General features: G+C 46.2%; 1 protein-coding gene and 1 pseudogene across 2 annotated transcripts; both read right to left on the bottom strand.

Annotated features, from left to right (window-relative positions):
- Nucleotides 1-7,819: 7,819 nt before the first annotated feature.
- On the bottom strand, nucleotides 7,820-8,632 carry LOC309556615 (leucine-rich repeat-containing protein 61-like; annotated as a pseudogene). The gene has a single exon. The product of its transcript is annotated as a leucine-rich repeat-containing protein 61-like (transcript).
- A 552-nt stretch (nucleotides 8,633-9,184) lies between these two features.
- On the bottom strand, nucleotides 9,185-14,278 carry LOC309556215 (leucine-rich repeat-containing protein 61-like). The gene is made up of 2 exons (XM_082258616.1): nucleotides 14,231-14,278; nucleotides 9,185-10,407 (listed from the first exon to the last, which is right to left on the bottom strand). The coding sequence occupies exon 2, from the start codon at nucleotides 10,061-10,063 to the stop codon at nucleotides 9,278-9,280; it is 786 nt and encodes a 261-aa protein (XP_082114742.1). The 5' UTR covers nucleotides 10,064-10,407; nucleotides 14,231-14,278; the 3' UTR covers nucleotides 9,185-9,277.
- Between the last annotated feature and the right edge of the window lie 4,417 nt (nucleotides 14,279-18,695).

Genomic DNA, 18,695 nt, shown 5'->3' with positions numbered 1-18,695 from the left:
TTCAGTGAACTTCAAAGAAATTCGGATGCTGAACCTGAACCAAATCTGTCAAATCAAAAATATAGCCGTTTTCTGGGCTAATAGGCAAAAAATTTTTTCAAAAAAAATATAGGGGGAGGGGAACAAATACCAGTCCAAAAAATGAATTTGGCTGGATGCAATGATTTCGTATAACACTGGTATTTAAAATGAAAAAAAATGTTTTTAACCAGTTTCTGCCTGGGCAAAAGTAAATCAATGGCTGGGTGGGTCTCTCGTTGATCTGGGTGGATGTCATATGATGTCCTCCCGAATCGTGCCTCGCTGTGTGATGACCGATCACTACTGGCCCGCTGCCTATACCATGTGACCCCTGTGACCAATCACAGCAGGTTGCACACAATGGATGACTTCCTCTCATGCCATTCATTGTATACAATTGTGTAGCTAGCTGTGATTGGTCACAGTGATCCCATGGTACAGACAGGACCAATCACAGCCCAACTGTGCCATGTGATCAGCTGTGGAAAATCACAGCCCATCACAACAGAACAAACTCAATGAACCGATTTTATTCAGTTAAATGCTTTGCTTATAGCAATGAAATTCATTACTATAAGCAAACATAATGAGCAAAGAAAAATCCTCATCACTTCCCCAGAGTAGTACAATGTTACCATGGGAACATTATATTGCTTCGGTCAAAGTGTGCTTTAAAAAAAATCATAAAAATATATAATTAAAAAAAATTTTTTTTAATTTTTTCGTATTGTCACCGCTCAGCGTCCTGATCACCCAACACCAGTCATATGATGGCGCTGTACTGTACTGGTGACACCCTGATCACCCCACACCAGTCATATGATTGTACTGTACTGGTGACACCCGATCACCCCACACCAGTCATATGATTGTACTGTACTGGTGACACCCCGATCACCCCACACCAGTCATATGATGGCACTGTACTGTACTGGTGACACCCTGATCACCCCACTCCAGTCATATGATGGCGCTGTACTGTACTGGTGACACCCTGATCACCTCACACCAGTTATATGATGGCACTGTACTGTACTGGTGACACCCTGATCACCCCACACCAGTCATATGATGGCACTGTACTGTACTGGTGACACCCTGATCACCTCACACCAGTTATATGATGGCACTGTACTGTACTGGTGACACCCTGATCACCCCACACCAGTCATATGATGGCACTGTACTGTACTGGTGACACCCTGATCACCCCACACCAGTCATATGATGGAACTGTACTGTACTGGTGACACCCTGATCACCTCACACCAGTCATATGATGGCGCTGTACTGTACTGGTGACACCCTGATCACCCCACACCAGTCATATGATGGCGCTGTACTGTACTGGTGACACCCCGATCACCCCACACCAGTCATATGATGGCGCTGTACTGTACTGGTGACACCCCGATCACCCCACACCAGTCATATGATGGCACTGTACTGTACTGGTGACACCCCGATCACCCCACACCAGTCATATGATGGCACTGTACTGTACTGGTGACACCCCGATCACCCCACACCAGTCATATGACGGCACTGTACTGTACTGGTGACACCCCGATCACCCCACACCAGTCATATGATGGCACTGTACTGTACTGGTGACACCCCGATCACCCCACACCAGTCATATGATGGCACTGTACTGTACTGGTGACACCCCGATCACCCCACACCAGTCATATGATGGCACTGTACTGTACTGGTGACACCCCGATCACCCCACACCAGTCATATGACGGCACTGTACTGTACTGGTGACACCCCGATCACCCCACACCAGTCATATGATGGCGCTGTACTGTACTGGTGACACCCCGATCACCCCACACCAGTCATATGACGGCACTGTACTGTACTGGTGACACCCCGATCACCCCACACCAGTCATATGATGGCACTGTACTGTACTGGTGACACCCCGATCACCCCACACCAGTCATATGACGGCACTGTACTGTACTGGTGACACCCCGATCACCCCACACCAGTCATATGATGGCACTGTACTGTACTGGTGACACCCCGATCACCCCACACCAGTCATATGATGGCACTGTACTGTACTGGTGACACCCCGATCACCCCACACCAGTCATATGATGGCACTGTACTGTACTGGTGACACCCCGATCACCCCACACCAGTCATATGATGTCACTGTACTGTACTGGTGACACCCTGATCACCTCACACCAGTCATATGATAGCGCTGTACTGTACTGGTGACACCCTGATCACCTCACACCAGTCATATGATGGCTCTGTACTGTACTGGTGACACCCTGATCACCCCACACCAGTCATATGATGGCACTGTACTGTACTGGTGACACCCCGATCACCCCACACCAGTCATATGATGGCACTGTACTGTACTGGTGACACCCCGATCACCCCACACCAGTCATATGATGGCGCTGTACTGTACTGGTGACACCACGATCACCCCACACCAGTCATATGATGGCACTGTACTGTACTGGTGACACCCCGATCACCCCACACCAGTCATATGATGGCGCTGTACTGTACTGGTGATACCCCGATCACCCCACACCAGTCATATGATGGCGCTGTACTGTACTGGTGACACCTCGATCACCCCACACCAGTCATATGATGGCACTGTACTGTACTGGTGACACCCCGATCACCCCACACCAGTCATATGACGGCACTGTACTGTACTGGTGACACCCCGATCACCCCACACCAGTCATATGATGGCACTGTACTGTACTGGTGACACCCCGATCACCCCACACCAGTCATATGATGGCACTGTACTGTACTGGTGACACCCCGATCACCCCACACCAGTCATATGACGGCACTGTACTGTACTGGTGACACCCCGATCACCCCACACCAGTCATATGATGGCACTGTACTGTACTGGTGACACCCCGATCACCCCACACCAGTCATATGATGGCACTGTACTGTACTGGTGACACCCCGATCACCCCACACCAGTCATATGATGGCACTGTACTGTACTGGTGACACCCCGATCACCCCACACCAGTCATATGATGGCACTGTACTGTACTGGTGACACCCCGATCACCGCACACCAGTCATATGATGGCGCTGTACTGTACTGGTGACACCCCGATCACCCCACACCAGTCATATGATGGCACTGTACTGTACTGGTGACACCCTGATCACCTCACACCAGTCATATGATGGCGCTGTACTGTACTGGTGATACCCCGATCACCCCACACCAGTCATATGATGGCACTGTACTGTACTGGTGACACCCTGATCACCTCACACCAGTCATATGATGGCGCTGTACTGTACTGGTGACAGTATGGTAAAAAAAAAAAAATAATAATAATAACTTTTTTGTTTTTTTAATGTCTTCATTTCCAAAAAATTGGGAAAAAAATCGACAAATTCAAAAAACTCGCCATTTCTCTTATTAAATACATAAGATTGTCTAATTTCCAAAAAGGGGTGATTTGGGGTGTATTTGTACTGTCCTCAAGAAATGATTGGTGGATTGTCAGATATATATCTCATAGTTTGTGGACTCTATAAGTTTCCTACAGATAAATAATACACAGATTTGGGTTATTTTCACCAAAGAAATGAAGCAAAATACATTTTGGCCTAAATTTATGAAGATATAGTTTTTATTTGCAAAATTTAATAACAGAAACTAATAAAAACTTCTATTTTTTTTTTTTAATGTTAAGTCTTTTTACATTTACAGTATCTCACAAAAGTAAGTACACCCCTCTCATTATTCTATCTTTCCATGTGACAACACTGAAGAAATGAGACTTTGCTACAATGTAAAGTAGTGAGTGTACAGCTTGTATAACAGTGTAAATTTACTGTCCCCCTCAAAATAATTCAACACACAGCCATTAATGTCTAAACCACTGGCAACAAAAGTGAGTACACCCCTAAGTGACAAAGTCTAAATTGGACCCTAAAGTGTCAATATTTTGTGTGACCACCATTATTTTCCAGCACTGCCTTAACCCTCTTGGGCATGGAGTTCACCAGAGCTTCACAGGTTGCCACTGGAGTCCTCTTCCCCTCCTCCATGATGACATCACAGAGCTGGTGGATGTTAGAGACCTTGTGCTCCTCCACCTTCTGTTTGAGGATCCCCACAGATGCTCAATAGGGTTTAGGTCTGGAGACGCTTGGCCAGTCCATCACCTTTATCCTCAGCTTCTTTATCAAGGCAGTGGTCATCTTGGAGGTGTTTGGGGTCGTTATGTTGGAATACTGCCCTGAGGCCCAGTCTCTGAAGGGAGGGGATCATGCTCTGCTTCAGTATGTCACAGTACATGTTGGCATTCATGGTTCCCTCAATGATCTGTAGCTCCCCAGTGCCGGCAGCACTCATGCAGCCCCAGACCATGACACTCCCACCACCATGCCTGACTGTAGGAAGACACACTTGTCTTTGTACTCCTCACCTGGTTGCCCCCACACACGCCTGACACCATCTGACACCAAATAAGTTTATCTTGGTCTCATCAGAACACAGGACATGGTTCCAGTAATCCATGTCCTTAGTCTTCTTGTCTTCAGCAAACTGTTTGCAGGCCTTCTTGTTCATCATCTTTAGAAGAGGCTTCCTTGTGGGACGACAGCCATGCAGACCAATTTGATGCAGTGTGCGGCGTATGGTCTGAGCACTGACAGGCTGACCCCCCACCCCTTCAACCTCTGAAGCAATGCTGGAAGCACTCATACGTCTATTTCCCAAAGACAACTTCTGGATATGACGCTGAGCACGTGCACTCAACTTCTTTGGTGGACCATGGCGAGGCCTGTTCTGAGTGGAATCTGTCCTGTTACACCGCTGTATGGTCTTGGCCACCGTGCTGCAGCTCAGTTTCAGGGTCTTGGCAAACTTCTTATAACCTAGGCCAGTGATGGTGAAGCTTGGCACCCGAAATGTTTTGAAAACTACATTTCCCATGATGCTTATGCACTCTGCAGTGTAGTTGGGTATCATGGGAAATATAGTTCCAAAACATCTGGGGTGCCAAGGTTCACCATCACTGCCCTAGGCCATCTTTATGTAGAGCAACATTTCTTTTTTTCAGATCCTCAGAGAGTTCTTTGCCATGAGGTGCCATGTTGAACTTCCAGTGACCAGTATGAGAGAGTGAGAGCGATAACACCAAATTGAAACACACCTGCCCCCCATTCACACCTGAGACCTTGTAACACTAACGAGTCACATGACACCGGGGAGGGAAAATGGCTAATTGGGCCCAATGAGTGAGTGGGGTGCACCCACTTTTGCTGCCAGCGGTTTAGACATTAATGGCTGTGTGTTGAGTTATTTTGAGGGGACAGTAAATTTACACTGTTATACAAGCTGTACACTCACTACTTTACATTGTAGCAAAGTCTCATTTCTTCAGTGTTGTCACATGAAAATATAGATGAAAATATTTACAATATGTGAGGGTGTACTTACTTTTGTCAGATACTGTATATAATGGAAATTAGTGGGGGGGGGGGGGGGGTTGTCCTTTGACATCTTGGATGATCTTGTCCAGGCACTGCCGACAACAACCAACCAGATCTCATTTTACTTAATTCAACTGAATATTCCTGTTGTTTACTTTGAGTTACTTTACTTTTCACATAGTTATTATTTATTTGTTACTTTATATAGCGCTGTCAGTTTACACATATATTGTACATTTACATCAATCATCTCATCAATTCTATTCTTTTTTGCTCCTAAAAAGGAGGGGGGGGGGTTGTGATGGAAGGGGGGAAATGATTTGTGCTAGGAGGGGGGGACTTGGGGGGGTTTGTGCTGGAGATATAGCAGAGTGGGAAGGGGATATATGCTAGGAGGGAAAATTTTTGGGGGGAGGGAATTTTTGCTAGTAGGGATGATTAGGGGGTATTTGTGCTAGGAGGGGAAATGTGTGTGTGTGTGTGTGGGGGGGGGGGGATTGTGTGTGTGGAATTTGTGCTAGGAGGGGGGATTGGGGGGAATATTTGTCCTGGGTGGGGGGTTCGGAGGTGTTGAATTTTTTTTCGTTTTGGGGGCATTTGTGCTGGGGAGGATTTGGGGGATGGAAGGGGCAAATATTTGTTCTGGGAGGGGGGATTTCAGCAGGGGGGTGTATTTGTACTGGAGGAGGGGAAGTTTATGCTTAGTCTAAGATTAGTGTTCAATTTTGTTTCGTTTTTTTGGGGGGGGGGATTTTTGCTAGTAGGGATGATTAGGGGGTATTTGCGCTAGGAGGGGAAATGTTTGTGTGTGTGTGTGTGTGTGTGTGTGTGGGGGGGGGGAATATTTGTGCTGGGTGGGGGATTTGGAGTGGAGGGGAGAGGATGCGTACTTGGAGGGGACATTTGATAGGTGGTAGATTTGTGATAGAAGGGGTGTTTTTCATTTTGGGGAGCATTTGTGCTGGTGGGATTGGGGGGATGGAGGGGGCAAAGATCTGTGCTGGGAGGGGGGATTTCAGTGGGGGGGGGATTTGTACTGGGAGGAGGGGAAATTTATGCTTAGTCTTTTTTGGGGGGGATTTTTGTTCACACTTAATGCTCATACTGTACATCTTGGGGGGGGGGGGGGTAGGGGCAGTTTGGCATGTCCACTCTGGGCTTTAGATGACCTTGTCCCGTCACATCATACAACTCCATAAAAATATAACCTTGAAATTGCTGAAGTTACACAGGTGAATTGCCTTGTAAATGAGGGTTCTAGAAAGGACAAAAGCTCGGAGGAGGTCCAACCAGTAGGAAGAACATTTATTGGGGGATGTGCAGTCCACAATACAAGACATATGAACTGAACCTGACAAGAAATTGAGGGTGAGAAGTCCAAGAGGAAACACTGAGGAGAAATTAGGTTTCTGGTAGAGTCCAGCAAGGTACGATTTCTGAGGGGAAATCACCATCACTATAAAGTGACAACCATGGTAAGCACTGGATCAGGGATGTTGGGTATATCTCACTGACACCAATGATGGCGGCACTATTCCTCCCTCTAGTACCAATGATTGGGCATTCTTTACTCCCATTGATACCAGGGCATATTTTACTCCCACTGGCCGCAGTCCGGCCCCCTCAAAGTCTAAAGGACAGTAAACTGGCCCTTTGTTAGGAAAGTTTGGAGACCCCTGCAGTCGATGATAGTTTCTGTCCTCTGAGGCCTTATTTAACATGTAACAGGATCAATTTGTCTATTCGTCTATCTTTATAACCTTTAAATGATTACTTGGAATGTTCTCCAGCATCACAGCACAAGTCTGCTCAGAAAATAGTTTCTTCTTTTCCTCCTCTCAGTAAAATGGTGAGACCAACATTTCGAATTTAGAAACATTTCCAGAGTGCGATTTCCGCTGGGAGCAAAGCTACAATTATCAGAAATTGTGAGAAGAAATCTTCTTTTCCAAATGCTACACGGATGACAAAACCCATCCTGGCATGCCAGAGGTTCCCCAAAGACATTAAAAATACTTTATGGGATGAAATGCTGAGTATCGGAATGAAAGAGCGAGGAGCTTTTCCCTCCAGAGTTCTTATTCCAGAAATGCTCGTTCTGCTGCTTCTGGATCACCTCAAAGTGTTTCTTCACCAGCAGCATCTTCAGGTAAGGAAGTTTTACAAACCACAACCTCCCAAAAATACACAATCCCTTCATTTATAGAGAAAATTACACCTGAAATTCAGGAGAACATTCATCAAGCGTTTTTTCTCATGGCTTCAACATTTCCAGGTATCTCTAGCTTTTAGTAGATCAAATGCGTAGAAAAGCAGGAGGAATGGTCAGCTATGGAGGGTCTGCAGGTCCAGGCTGTGGAAAGGGAAGCCAGGCAATCAGAAGACTGTAGACATAAGAATTGGTGTCACTTCTGATGGCATCATCGGCCCTCTTGCTCAGTTCTTTACACTCCTGCAGAATGTCATTAAACTGCTTGTAGGCCTCTTCGATGATGGTGCTCTGGGAAGGCTTCAGGTCAAAGTAGCCATCCTCCACCCATGGCTTGACAGAGCCCGGCATCTCCACCATCCCATTGCTGGTGGTGAATCTCTTTAAGGAGTTATCAATGTCCCGGCACAGATGGTAAAGTTCGCTGCCGCTGCCAGTGACCCTCTCACCATCGATCGCTCTAACACTGGGTACGGTATTGAGCACGGCATGTCTGTAGGAGCCGTTGGCACAAAAAGGGTTACTCAGGTTGTAGAGAGGATCCCTCAAGCGTATGCTTTCCAGCTTACGAAGGCATTTAAGGCACTGCAAACTGTCCATGCTGCACAGCGAGTTCCCAGCCACGTTGAGGGTTTGCAGGTTGTTGCAGGAGGCCAGGGGCTCCAGAGAGGAAACCCGGTTACAGGACAAGTTAAGGGCCACCAGCATCTTCAGTGAGGATAACGGAGCCAGGTGGGTGACGTTGTTGTTTGAGAGATCTAATCGCTCTAGGTTTAGGCACTCTCCGATACAACCCAACTCATGGATCCCCAGAGAGCGCAGCTTCAGGAAAAGGATGGACTCCAGGTCAAACTCGCCAGTCCGGGATTTCAGCATCTCTGGAGTGATGCGGGAATTGTCCGAGTTCTACTCTCTGCTGATTCGGCTATCCATGGTCTGGAGGTTTCCCCAGCGGTCACCTTATCAGGACTGGTTAATGGCAGGGTTGGGATCTGTGGAGTCAGTCAGTAGGTGAGGAGAAGGTTGGTGTTGGTAGAGCAGTGACACCCAACAAGTGATCAACAGAAGTCACTTATACAAGCTGGAGACAATCCTCCCCACAATGACCACTTATAAGGTTAATGGCTTTGGCTGAGGGAACAATTCAGAAAGTCCACCAACTTCTCATTTTATGGTCTTTTTCCACATCCACAGATAATCATATAATAGTATACAATGTATACGATGAAATGCTGAGGATCGGAATGAAAGAGCGAGGAGCTTTTCCCTCCAGAGTTCTTATTCCAGAAACACTCGTTCTGCTGCTTCTGGATCATCACAAAGTGTTTCTTCACCAGCAGCATCTTCAGGTAAGGAAGTGTTACAAACCACAACCTCCCAAAAATACACAATCCCTTCATTTATAGAGAAAATTACACCTGAAAATCAGAACATTCATCAAGCGATTCATTTTTTCTCATGGCTTCAACATTTCCAGGTATCTCTAGCTTTTAGTAGATCAAATGTGTAGAAAAGCAGGAGGAATGATCAGCTATGGAGGGTCTGCAGGTCCAGGCTGTGGAAAGGGAAGTCAGGTAATCAGAAGACATAAGAATTGGTGTCACTTCTGATGCTGAGCGCTCTTTCCGCCTGTGCGATAGCATCATCGGCCCTCTTGCTCAGTTCTTTACACTCCTGCAGAATGTCATTAAACTGCTTGTAGGCCTCTTCGATGATGGTGCTCTGGGAAGGCTTCAGGTCAAAGTAGCCATCCTCCACCCATGGCTTGACAGAGCCCGGCATCTCCACCATCCCATTGCTGGTGGTGAATCTCTTTAAGGAGTTATCAATGTCCCGGCACAGATGGTAAAGTTCGCTGCCGCTGCCAGTGACCCTCTCACCATCGATCACTCTAACACTGGGTACGGTACTGAGCACGGCATGTCTGTAGGAGCCGTTGGCACAAAAAGGGTTACTCAGGTTATAGAGAGGATCCCTCAACCGGATGCTTTCCAGCTTACGAAGTCCTTTTAAGCACTGCAAACTGTCCACGCTGCACAGCGAGTTCCCAGCCACGTTGAGGGTTTGCAGGTTGTCGCAGGAGGCCAGGGGCTCCAGAGAGGAAACCCGGTTACAGGACAAGTTAAGGGCCACCAGCATCTTCAGTGAGGATAACGGAGCCAGGTGGGTGACGTTGTTGTTTGAGAGATCTAATCGCTCTAGGTTTAGGCACTCTCCGATACAACCCAACTCATGGATCCCCAGAGAGCGCAGCTTCAGGAAAAGGATGGACTCCAGGTCAAACTCGCCAGTCCGGGATTTCAGCATCTCTGGAGTGATGCGGGAATTGTCCGAGTTCTCCTCTCTGCTGATTCGGCTATCCATGGTCTGGAGGTTTCCCAATGGTCACCTACTCTGGACTGGTTAATGGTAGGGTTGGGATCTGTGGAGTCAGTCAGTAGGTGAGGAGAAGGTTGGTGTCAGTAGAGCAGTGACACCCAACAAGTGATCAACAGAAGTCACTTATAGAAGCTGGAGACAATCCTCCCCACAATGACCACTTATAAGGTGAATGGCTTTGGCTGAGGGAACAATTCAGAAAGTCCACCAACTTCTCATTTTATGGTCTTTGCCACATCCAAACGTTGATGAGTTTTCTTGGTCACCTTTTCCTCAGGCTTACAACTGGGCTTCCATTGTTTTATAGTCTTGGATGGCGTCAGGACAATCTGAAACAAGAAAGTGAGACCATCGTGAGGCTAGGGCCATGTAATACAAGGTTCCTGTGTATTCTAGAAAATGCCCACCCTCCTGGTTTTCTGTGTGAGAGAAATGAACCAATAATGAACAAATCCCCCGAACTTTGATTCATTACAACCAGGGCTTTTTTTCAGCGGGAACGCGGGGGAACGCAGTTCCGGAACCTCCAGTCTGAATGTATGCAATGCCAAAGGGGTGCTGGGGTCAGCGGGGTGAGCTGAAGGGCCTATTGATGCAGGCTGCTGGGGGATCTATTGTTGCTGGGGTGAATCTATTGTTGCTGGTGGGCGTTTTGTTGTGGGTGGGGCTTTTTTGCAGTGGAGGATTTATTGTTGCTTGGGGGAACTATTGTTGCTGGGGGGCTATTGTTGTTGGGGGGGTCTATTGTTGCAGGGCAGGATTTATGGGGGGGGGGGTTCTTGTAGAGGAGGATTTATTGTTACATGAAGCAAGGGGAGGGAAAGTGGGACTTTATATGAGACTCCTGACCAAAAGAGTCTCCATCCCTAATTTGGTTAACACAAGATAAAAGCAATGTGGGACTTTAAATGAGGTGTGTCCAGCTGTAAAATTAAATTATAAATATATGGTAGAAAGAACCAGATAGGTAGAGATAAAGTAAATCATTTATTAAAAAGTCTATGGACCAAATATAGGTAGAACCAAAGTATTCACTATACACATGCATCCCATGGTAGTGGGAATTACATAAATGAAATACATATGGGTATAAGTGATCTAAAGACAATAATAATGGTAATCAGATAATACAATTAGACTTAATACATTCTGGTATATGGTAGAACTCATTAGTTGGCCCGGCGGCTTCCCAACGTTTGAGCATTAGTGTGACGCTGGGTGCGATTCTCGCTGTGGATCTATGCAGGTGAGCACATCTTCGGCTGTTTCACTCTTTACTTTACTCCATCGTATTCTTCTCATCCTTTTCACGGCAAATTGCCACCCACTCTTAGTCTCATTGTAATTACCTATTTCAGATATCGTTTTCACCAATCACAATCTTAGTCCACGGGTCATTCCTTTTTTCCCTTTCACTATCCTGGTTGGTTTCACACGATCTCACAGTCTCTTGTCTGTTCACTATGGCTATATTCAATTGGCTATTTCCTAGTCCCACCTACCCTTGATATGTTTGGCACGGCTATAATCACTACATTATACCTTATTTCACTTTTTCGTGGCTCAGGCCCTCCTGGGGTTTCTACCATATGTATCCCTATATTATCATGCATACTTTGCCTATAACATTTACCCATTTAGCGTTCATATTCTTACAGACATACCCAATTACTATGGTTAAGTTCTGGGATCCCCCCATGTTTGAGAGCCGCCTTCTACACTCTATATTATATACACCTGCACGATGCACGGGGGTTTCGCTCCTTCAGCTCCCAGGTTGGACATATTCCCGAACAATCTGGTTACCCCTTGAAAACTCAAACTGATATCGCATTGTAAGTTACATCACTGTCAGGTGCCTCAGGTCTACCTGCTCACTGGACATATATTGTTATTTACCTTATGTATTTCTTTTTTCAGATTTTTGAACTGTACTTACTTTTACTGCCTACTCCTGACGAAGTGAATTGTGTTCACGAAACGCGTTGAGGATTTATTGTTGCTGGGGGGCTATTGTTTTTTTTGGGGGGGGTCTATTGTTGCAGGGGAGGATTTATTGGGGGGGGGGGATTTATTGTAGTTGGAGGTCTATTGTTGCTGATTGTAGGGGATCTATTTTACTGTTTTTTCTATTGTTGCAGGGGAAGATTTATTGCTGCTGGGGGGATCTATTGTTGGGGGGGGGGGTCTATTGTTGCTGATTCCAGGGGATCTATTTTACTGCTTTTCTAGTTATCATTAACAAATTCCATAGAAATTACCTAGAACCACAACAGGATACTTGGTTCTGTATTCTCTAAAAGGGGGGGGGGTTACTGGTAGGTGGGCAGAGGGTGGAACCAAAGGACAGCTCTCGGAGGTGGGTAGGGGGTGGAGACAAGGGGTGACTCAGAAGAGGGGAGTACCTGCACCTATTCTCCTAGAAAAAAAGCCCTGATTACAACACATGTTAAACACAAGACCCGAGGGCTGAATGCGGCCCCCCACAAGTGTCTTTCACGTGGCCCTCGCACTTCTCCTGCAGCCGTGGCACCCCCTTCATCCCCACCAGGTCTCAGCAGTTTGCAGCAGAGGGAAGGACAAAACACCTCCTACAGATCCTGCTTCTCTCTAATATAGCTACAGCACCCCCTCGTCTTTGCCCCCACCATGACTCAGCAGTCAGCAGCAGAGAGGACAGAACTCCTCCGCCAGATCCTGCACTTCTCTGTGCAGCTGCAAAGAGGATCGTCTCTGCCCCCATCTCAGCCGTTGGTAACAGAGAGGAATACAAAACACCTACTACAGATCCTGCTTCTCTCTAATATAGCTACAGCACCCCCTCGTCTTTGCCCCCACCATGCCTCAGCAGTCAGGAGCAGAGAGGACAGAACTCCTCCACCAGATCCTGCACTTCTCTATGCAGCTGCAAAGAGGATCGTCTCTGCCCCCATCTCAGCAGTCGGCAACAGAGAGGAGGACAAAACACCCACTACAGATACTGCACCTCTCTCATATAAGCTCAGCTTGCCCCTGTCTCTGCCTTCCCTAGTCTTAGCATTCAGCTGACTCCAGCCCTCCTCTGGTCCTGCTCCAGACTCTGCACTTCCTGCTTCCCAGCTTATTCCCAGCAGAAGCACAAGGTAAGGGGGGTGCACTGTGATGTGAGGGGATGAGGGGGTGGGGTCCTCTAGTCTTACAGATACAGCCGGCCCTTAGAGGGCGATTACAGAGCTCCCATGAGGAAATTAAGTCTGACACCCGGAGATACAAAGTCACCGAATTCACCAAAATTTCCACATTGCTGGGAATTATACCGGAGTCACAAATATTCAAATCCTTCCAATTAGAGGTTTGGGGGGGGGGCTTTTTGTAGTGTGTGACTGTGGGGGAGGGGACATTAGAGTGCAAGCTCCTGTGGTACAGAGACTGATGTGACTGTGGGGGAGGGGACATTAGAGTGCAAGCTCCTGTGGTACAGAGGCTGATGTGACTGTGGGGGAGGGGACATTAGAGTGTAAGCTCATCTGGTACAGAGACTGATGTGACTGTGGGGGGAGGGGACATTAGAGTGTAAGCTCCTCTGATACAGAGACTGATGTGACTGTGGGGGAGGGGACATTAGAGTGTAAGTTCCTGTGGTACAGAGACTGATGTGACTGTGGGGGAGGGGACATTAGAGTGTAAGCTCCTCTGGTACAGAGACTGATGTGACTGTGGGGGAGGGGACATTAGAGTGTAAGCTCCTCTGGTACAGAGACTGATGTGACTGTGGAGGGACATTAGAGTGTAAGCTCCTCTGGTACAGAGACTGATGTGACTGTGGGGGGAGGGGACATTAGAGTGTAAGCTCATCTGGTACAGAGATTGATGTGACTGTGGGGGGAGGGGACATTAGAGTGTAAGCTCTTCTGGTACAGAGACTGATGTGACTGTGGGGGGGGGGGGGACATTAGAGTGTAAGCTCCTGTGGTACAGAGACTGATGTGACTGTGGGGGAGGGGACATTGGAGTGTAAGCTCCTGTGACACACATCATTGGGTTTCAATGTTATATAAATAAATATAAATAAATAAAGGTATAACACAAATAATAGGATGGGGGATGAGATGTAACGTGGGAGGGGGGGGGGGGGGAATATTTTTGGATAGAAGGCGATACGTTGTCACTCACTGCGATGTCGCTGCCTGGGCCCAGGATGCTGCGTCTGTGTGTTTTCAAAGAGCCCCTCCCCCATTATCTCATTCCCCCCTCCCCCCATTCTCTGATCCCCTCTCCTATCTCTATATCCCTGGGATCTATAAACAGACACCCCCTATAATACAACATCCCCCTCCCCCACCCTATACACCTGACTCAGGTAACCTATAGACCTCCATTTGCTGATGAACTACAAATCTTAGCGTATCCTGGTGTATATTCCTCTGCTCTTCCATTGGTCAGTATAGAGTGTGATGGACATTATAGTCCGGTCACATGACCCCACCGACCCCAGGCATCCAAATCTTCCACCGTGCCCGGAAAAAGCGAACGCCGTTACCATGGGAACAGTGGAGGAATCCCCGGGGATCTGAAGAGCAGATCATACATTGTATAATATTATATGATGATCTGTGATACATTGTATAATATACATCTAATGATAGATACATTGTATACTATTGTATAATGATATGATATATACTCTCCCCGGGGGGATGGGATCATCTCTCATATTTCTGGCAGTGAGAGGGTTAATGTCACTCACCTATCAGACGCAATGGGGTCACCGCATCCGATCTCCTTCCTATAACACCCTGGATGGGGCGTGTCCACAGCTCAACACTCAACACTGTCACCATGGTGACCATCCCACACTGTGAATGGAGATCCACCCCTCCCTGTATACTATTCTCAGTATCTGTCCTTATTCTGTATGTATGGACTCTGCACAGTACCACTTCTCTTCTCCTGTATGCCGGGTGTAATTCTCAGTATCTGTTCTTATTCTGTATGTATGGACTCTGCACAGTACTACTTCTCCTGTCCTGTATGCCGGGTGTAATTCTCAGTATCTGTTCTTATTCTGTATGTATGGACTCTGCACAGTACCACTTCTCCTGTCCTGTATGCCGGGTGTAATTCTCGGTATCTGTTCTTATTCTGTATGTATGGACTCTGCACAGTACTACTTCTCCTGTCCTGTATGCCGGGTGTAATTCTCAGTATCTGTTCTCATTCTGTATGTATGGGCTCTGCACAGTACTACTTCTCCTGTCCTGTATGCCGGGTGTAATTCTCGGTATCTGTTCTTATTCTGTATGTATGGACTCTGCACAGTACTACTTCTCCTGTCCTGTATGCCGGGTGTAATTCTCAGTATCTGTTCTTATTCTGTATGTATGGACTCTGCACAGTACTACTTCTCCTGTCCTGTATGCCGGGTGTAATTCTCGGTATCTGTTCTTATTCTGTATTCCAGGTGAATATTTAAAGGTAGCCATACACATTTTGGGGGGAGACTGAGCCAGATAAATCCATTATGAGGGGTTCCCACCATCCCTGTGCTGAGTTCCTGGGTCTGTACCCCCGCTGTGCCCATAATGAGGGGTTAATTTTGTTTATTGAAAAATCTTACAAACAACAACTTATATACAATAAAACCATAATAAATAAATTATAAATAACATATTTACTAAATAATTGAATATAACGATACAAAACAAGAACATAATAAATAAACCGAATAGCGCACAGCATAAACCCTATGAGAGAGCCGGACTAAGGAACATCACCGTCACCATGCATGGAGCCTTTTATCTGAAAATCTAGGGGAGTGAAGCAAGGACAGAAAGAAAAGCCGCACACCCCGAGATCAACAGGCAGCAGCTACAGAGTCCTGATATTCCTCCACGCCTTTATCCAGGCCTTCTGCTGCCACCTGTCTTTCTCAAGACCCCAAATCTTCCCAACCTCACCCAGAATGTTCTGCACCACCACCTTGACAGGGAGGACTTTACTTCGTAAGGATACCTGGCACCGTGCACTCCACGTGAAATAACAAACTACTAGACTAACTAAAAAAAGTGTTTCAAAATCATAATCCCGGCGAGTCTGGAATGCCCCATACACCCACTCTGCATAACTCATATGGGGGAGGAAGGGAATACTCAGAGCCCTCCCTACCCTCTTGTACACCTCTATATTAAAAGGGCACTGAAGTAGAGATGTCCCGAACTGTTCGCCGGCGAACAGTTCCCGGCGAACTTCGCATGTTCGCGTTCGCCTTGGTGGGCGAACATATGCTATGTTCGGTCCGCCTCCTATACATCATCATTGAGGCAAACTTTGACCCTGAACTTCACAGTCAGCAGACACATTCCAGGCCAATCAGCATACCTCCCTCCCACACCCTCCCACCTCCTATAAATAAGCAAGGGCAGCATCCATCTTAGATCATTTCTGAAGCAGTGTGTGTAGTGAGAGCAGGGAAAGTGCTGCTGCTGCTGTTAATAGCTAGGGACAGTTGTTAGTCAGTGTTCCTGGTCTTGTTAGTCAGTGTTCTTGGTACACTCCTGCTGTAAGGACAGCACCCCAAAAAGCCCTTCTTAGGGCTGGTATTTGAGGTTTTTTTTTTTTTTGGATATATATATATATATATATATATATATGTCCCCAAAAGCTCTTTTTAGGGCTGGTATTTGAGTATTTTTTTTCTATATATTTATCAGGCATTTTTGGAGGCAGGCATGACTTTTTTGGGATTAGAGTCGGGGGGGGGGGATCTAAAAAGTATACCTGTGAAGTTTCAGCTCTGTAGCATGCCCGGAACCAGAAAAAAAGATCATATAGGTGTAAAAGGGGTTCCCACCATCCCTGCTCTACTGAAAAATGATCTTTTTTTTCTGGTTCTGGACATGCTACAGAGCTGAAACTTCACAGGTACACTTTTTAGACCCCCTAGACACTAAATCACACAAAAAAGTTCTTAAAAATTGTCATTTTTGATAGAGAGCCAATTATTGGAAAAAATAAATAAATAAATAAAAATTTCTTTGGATTTAGTATCTGGGGGGTCTAAAAAAGTGTACCTGTGAAGTTTCAGCTCTGTAGCATGTCCAGAACCAGAAAAAAAATTAGAATTAGGGTTAGGGTTAGGGTTAGGGTTAGGGCTAGGGTTAGGGTCAGGCTAAGGTTAGGGTTATTTTAGTGCTTAGGGTTAGAGGGTTAGGGTTAGAGGGGTAGGGGTAGGGCTACTAACTCTAACCCTATCCCCTAACACTAAACCTAACCCTAACCCTCTAACCATAACCCTAACCCTCTAACCTTAACCCTAACCCTCTAAGCCTAGCCATAAAAATAACCCTAAACCTAAACCTAGCCCTAACCCTAATCCTAACCCTAACCCTCTAACCTTAAACTTAAACCCCTAACCCTAGCCCTAACCCTAATCCTAACCCTCTAACCTTAAACTTAAACCCCTAACCCTAGCCCTAACCCTAATCCTAACCCTCTAACCTTAAACTTAAACCCCTAACCCTAGCCCTAACCCTAATTCGTAATTTTTTTTATGGTTCTGGGCATGCTACAGAGCTGAAACTTCACAGGTACACTTTTTAGACCCCACAGGCACTAAATCCAAAGAAATTTTTTATTATTTTTTATTTTTTTCATTTTTCCAATAATTGGCTCTCTATCAAAAATGACAATTTTTAAGAACTTTTTTTGTGTGATTTGGTGTCTGGGGGGTCTAAAAAGTGTACCTGTGAAGTTTCAGCTCTGTAGCATGTCCAGAACCAGAAAAAAAATTAGAATTAGGGTTAGGGCTAGGGTTAGGGTTATTTTTAGTGCTTAGGGTTAGAGGGTTAGGGTTAGAGGCATAGGGGTAGGGTTACTAACTCTAACCCTAAGTATCTCACCATAGCCCTAACCCTATCCCTGTAACGCTCCTGCGTTTCATGTATGGTGTGGATTTTCAGCTGCAGAAATATTCCACTTCAGTAGTCATGTAAGAGAAATGCTGAGATACCATTCCCAACCTCAATGACTCATCATGTGTGGAAGGTCTTAATTCAGCTAGTAAATACACACACTCAACAAGCTGGTTCCTAGAGTGACTTTATGTATGTAGTAACACAGTGATGAAGATTTAAGAGACAGGTTGAGTGGAGGTGGTAGGTGACAGACACTTGAAGGTAAGACAGTAGCAGATGGATGCAGGTAGGTTTAGCAATCATGTATGGTAGCAGATGACAGAGTAGCAGGTGGACATACAAGAGAGATCAACCCAGTGCAGGAATAAGTAGCAGTAGTCTTAAGAGCTAGCAATCTAGATATGCAGATGTGATAAATAGTCTTTACTATGCAGCGAGGTTCCGTCAGCGAGGTATGCTTGCAAGCACGAAAGCTTCAAGCCAAGTTAGCATCCAGGTAAGGGTGTTTGAACGAACACATGTGAGTGAGAGCCGGTGATCTAAATAGCCATCCAGTCCGGCGCTGAGTGATGACAGCATCAGTCTTAAAGGGAAACACACCTATATGTGTTTCTTCTATCTAGGTAGATGGAAATCACCCGGAAATAATGTGATAGGAGGCACTGAGAGTGCCAGAACCTTACAATCCCCTAACACTAAACCTAACCCTAACCCTTAAAGCCCAG

This window comes from Pelophylax lessonae, assembly GCF_965119305.1.
Source record: "Pelophylax lessonae genome assembly, chromosome: 5".
NCBI lineage: Eukaryota > Metazoa > Chordata > Amphibia > Anura > Ranidae > Pelophylax > Pelophylax lessonae.
Note: the sequence above shows the minus strand (reverse complement) of the source record. Positions and strands in the feature narration are given on the sequence as shown.

Excerpts from the sequence above, each read along its gene's own strand:
- LOC309556215 (XM_082258616.1), bottom strand. The coding sequence starts at position 10,063 with ATGGATAGCCGAATCAGCAGAGAGGAGAACTCGGACAATTCCCGCATC.